Source organism: Brassica oleracea, chromosome C8, assembly GCF_000695525.1.
Source record: "Brassica oleracea var. oleracea cultivar TO1000 chromosome C8, BOL, whole genome shotgun sequence".
NCBI lineage: Eukaryota > Viridiplantae > Streptophyta > Magnoliopsida > Brassicales > Brassicaceae > Brassica > Brassica oleracea.
The window spans coordinates 28,882,575-28,886,697 of NC_027755.1; the positions used below are offsets into that span (position 1 = coordinate 28,882,575).

At 28.3% G+C, this 4,123-nt stretch overlaps 1 protein-coding gene across 1 annotated transcript; it reads right to left on the reverse strand.

Annotated features, from left to right (window-relative positions):
* Positions 1 to 1,728: 1,728 nt before the first annotated feature.
* LOC106309965 (universal stress protein A-like protein) lies at positions 1,729 to 3,226 on the reverse strand. Its single transcript, XM_013747140.1, has 4 exons — positions 2,938 to 3,226; positions 2,745 to 2,854; positions 2,537 to 2,655; positions 1,729 to 1,922 (listed from the first exon to the last, which is right to left on the reverse strand). Exons 1-4 carry the CDS (start codon positions 3,107 to 3,109, stop codon positions 1,850 to 1,852), a joined length of 474 nt encoding a protein of 157 aa, XP_013602594.1. The 5' UTR covers positions 3,110 to 3,226; the 3' UTR covers positions 1,729 to 1,849.
* Between the last annotated feature and the right edge of the window lie 897 nt (positions 3,227 to 4,123).

A 4,123-nucleotide genomic window follows, 5' to 3' on the forward strand; every position in this document is an offset into this window, starting at 1 on the left:
TTAATATTTTATATATATTAATATTATTTTTTATTTATTTTAAGGATCCAAATCTGGATCCGGATATCCGCCGGATATTACAATTTTTAGAATGATATCCGACATCCGGATATCCGAGAACTCCGGATCCGGATAAAGATAGTAAAATTATGGATCCGCCGGATAAGGATCCGGATCCGGATAAGGATCCGGATCCGGATACCCGATCCGTCTCAGGCCTAGTTCTAATATCCACCCAATAAATTTTCAAAAAAAAAACTTTTGAAAGTTTATTGGATGGGTATTAGAACCCCATCAATTATTTTTGTTTTAATTTGTGTAGAGTTTGTTAATTTTGAGAGTTGATAGATTTTAAAAAATTATGTAGATTGTGAAAATTTATATACATTGACTTATGAAATTTGATCATAACTTTTTTAGATTGATATAGATTTTCATTAATTTGTATTACCTCTTTTCTATCATTTTTTGTAAAATAAATATAGAATCTATTTATTTTCTAAATCATATAGCATGATTATTTATTTTTTGCATTCAAATTAAAAAAAAATAATAATACTGATACATACATAGTTGAACAATTTTTTTAAATAACCATTTTAAAAGATTTTGTCACAAAAAAGATCATTAAAAAAATGACCAAAAGAAATTTTATTAAAAAAGTAAAAACTATTTTACCCCTTGTTGTATAGATGTATAAGTAATAAAAAAAATTATATAATTTCAAATTATATGTTTTCAAATTCGAACTTTTTTATAATTTTTCTGTTTTAAAAAAAATATTTTTTTCAAATTTTCCTTTTGAAATTCGAAAATGTTTTTTGAAACTATTTAAAAAGTTATTTTAAAATTATTAAGATTTGTAAATGTAATGTAAAAGTATAATATTTTTAAAAATAATTATTCCAAAATGTAAAAGTATATAAATGTAATGAATTATAGTTTTTAACATATAATTTGGATTTAAGGTGCAATAGATATTTGGTAAGAATAATTATTTTGTTTTCTAGTTTTTTTTATCACAAGGATTTTGAAAATCACATGGATACATATGATATTTTGAAAGTTGAGTCTTATGAGTAAAAGAATTCATCTCCCAATAACACTAGATTTAGTTAGAATTAGAAAATCAATAATAACTAAATTTTTTGAATAACAAGAAATTTGAATGGATTTTGAAAATTCTTAAACCAATAACAAAGGATTCTACTAAGATTTTTGTATATCCAAAAACCAATAACAATGAATTCTTAAAATTTTCAAAGTTCATAAGAATTCACTTACCAATGACCCTCTAAAACTAAAAATAAACCATGGTGTTAATTAAAAGTCTATTAGTAATTCATGTATTAAGAACAAAATTTGGTATATATTTAAGGAAATTAGTATTTTTTTCTATGCGTTTTTATTTTGTTTTGATATAAGCTGTGGAAGTTTTTTTAAATAAATATTCCAATTTTTGCCACCAATAGTCAATGACCAATGGAGATGGCATCCATCCAACTGTCCATGTGATTTCTCTAACGTGGAACTTATTTTAATTGTTTTGGATCGGTATAAATTGTTTAAGCGAGCCCACCGCATGTTCATGTGAAGATCACATGGAGTGATTCCAGCAAAAAAAAACAAAAAAAACTTACCGAAAATACTTGAAATAGTTAGCAAGAAAACCAAACATTGTAACAAGAATCTCATCGCTTCTATTTGTTTGTGTGTGTCAACAACAAATATCGAACTTAATATATTGATATGATTTCAAATACAAATACAACCACGAAAGAAAGATTTTATTAAAAGCATAATTCCGATTATTATTTTTGATCAAACATATGAGATCACAGCCTTTTGTTTAGTCCTTGACAACGGTGACCGGGCAAGGGGCGTGTTGAATCACAAAGCTGCTCACGCTTCCCATTATTATCCTGTTTCAGTGTTTAAACTAATTAGTCATCTTCACACTTGAAAAAAATTCATTACACTTGCAGGGGTAAAAATGATAATCTTGGAAAATTCATGAATGATATGAAAATATTTATAAGCATTGATTATATTTCAGTTTTAGAATAACTAGGAAGGGCTAAATAGTTTGTTTGTTTCTTAATTATTATATGAAGACCAATTTTCAAAGTGAAACCTAATCTATTTTTTTAACTTAACCTAATCTAATTTTCGGTGGGAAGTTATTATCATAGAAGCTTTATTTAGCTAAAATTGTTCATCTTCCACACAAATAAATCTCTTAACCAGCTAAGACATAACAATTTGATTAAGTTAAGACTAATTAACAAAATATTAACAGCCATCAAAATGACATGGTTTAAAGATTGTAAAACCGTGAACTCAAAGACAACATACCTATCTGGTATTTGTCATTATCTTTCAGATAACTAATAATTTTAATAACGGACCGACTTTAATAATTTAATTACATCGATCATCCATTTACGTTATAAATTTCGTATACGATAATAATAACATCCAATCAATAAATGGCACTTTGGCAAGAAAACAAATAAATAAATAATTGAAGAGAAACCTTTGAAGAGCGCTGAGTCCTCTGCTTCCCATGACAATAGAATCAAGTTTGAGAGATTTAACAGCATCAACCAGCTTCTCTCTTGCATCTCCCCAGTATATTTTCGTCACTACATGAATCTGTTTCCAATTTTATTATAACCAAAGGTTGCAAAAAACACAATAATGTATTTTGATTAGGTCAAGAAATATATTTGTAAAAAAGAAACCTCTTTCTGCCTCGAACCAGTGTCGAGCATGTCAAGAACTGGGATATCGATTTTGACACCGTATTTCTCCATAGTTTCTGGTTCCCTAAACTCCACCAAAGGTATGAGAGCTGCAGCACATATTAAACCGGATTAAACCGACATTCCAATGGCAAGATATTCCAAAAACCGGTGGACTAAAGAGAAGACTTACGAGAACCGGATTTGAGCCAGAGGGAGTTACGTCCAGCTTCAGATGTTGGTAACGCATGGATGATGTAAAACGTGTCTCCTTTATCAGCTAAGTTGTCGATAGCCCATCTCAGTGCGTTCTTGCTGCTCTCCGAGAAGTCCATGGCGATTCCAATCTTCCTGTCTTTCGGCATCTTAATTTCTTGGTTTTCTTGATCAAACTTGTGATGTTTTTTCAGGGTTTTTTAGAGAGAGATTGTGAGAAGATTAGCTTATGGCTTCGAATGTTAAGTTATAACTTATAAGATTTGAAAAGGAGAGAAAGAGAGACCAATGATGAAGTTTACTGGATGCTTTGTCTGTTGTTGGATCCACTGATTTCATCAGAACCGTCCATTTTTAAAATATGAGTTTTTATATATAATGATAAATTATAATCGCTCTGTTCTTAGAAATAATATGTTTAGAAAAAAACACACATATTGAGAAAATTATTTTTTTGTTTAGAAAATATCATTAAAACTATAAAATAATTGTATTCAACCAATTACAAAATAGATTATTAAATATGATTGGTTACGCAGTTTTTAATAAAATAAAAGTTACCTAGAAAATTGAAAACATCTTATATTTTGGAACATCAAATTTTTTTTTGGAACTACTGCATTTAGGAACAGAGAGTACAAAATTGCTGATAGTTTAAATGCTATATTAACCACTAATATGTAATAAAGTTCAGCAACTTGGTTGAATATATGAATTTAAATTTAATTACAGCTACTATTCCACATAACTCCAAATTACAAATGATCTGATCCAACATTTAAAAAGAAATGCATCACATGATATTAATAATATTATTTCAATAGTACATCAACATTTCTCTGGTAATATTTTCTTGATTCATTTAATGAGTTGTTTCACCATTGGATTAGGATGGACATGTGATCGGTGAGTTGAAAGCGCAGGGTCATGAATGTACATGTTATATAGCTTATGAATGCATTTTCAAAAGTTAATATACATGTTTAACATTGTTGTGTGTAGCAGATGTTTAAGTGAAATCTTATGATTCCTTTCTTGTGAAACAAATTCTGTGATTGTATTGCACGTCTCCCAGAACTAATAAATTGAGTTTTTTTTGTCTGAAATCAATAATTCTTGGTACTTATCAAGAAACAAAACAAAGACTGTAAAACAACTATTGT

Excerpts from the sequence above, each read along its gene's own strand:
- LOC106309965 (XM_013747140.1), bottom strand. The coding sequence starts at position 3,109 with ATGCCGAAAGACAGGAAGATTGGAATCGCCATGGACTTCTCGGAGAGC. Across the intron at positions 2,656-2,744 it reads CTGGTTCGAGGCAGAAAGAG|ATTCATGTAGTGACGAAAAT; the intron begins GTTTCTTTTTTA and ends AATTGGAAACAG. Across the intron at positions 1,923-2,536 it reads GGACTCAGCGCTCTTCAAAG|GATAATAATGGGAAGCGTGA; the intron begins GTTTCTCTTCAA and ends ACACTGAAACAG.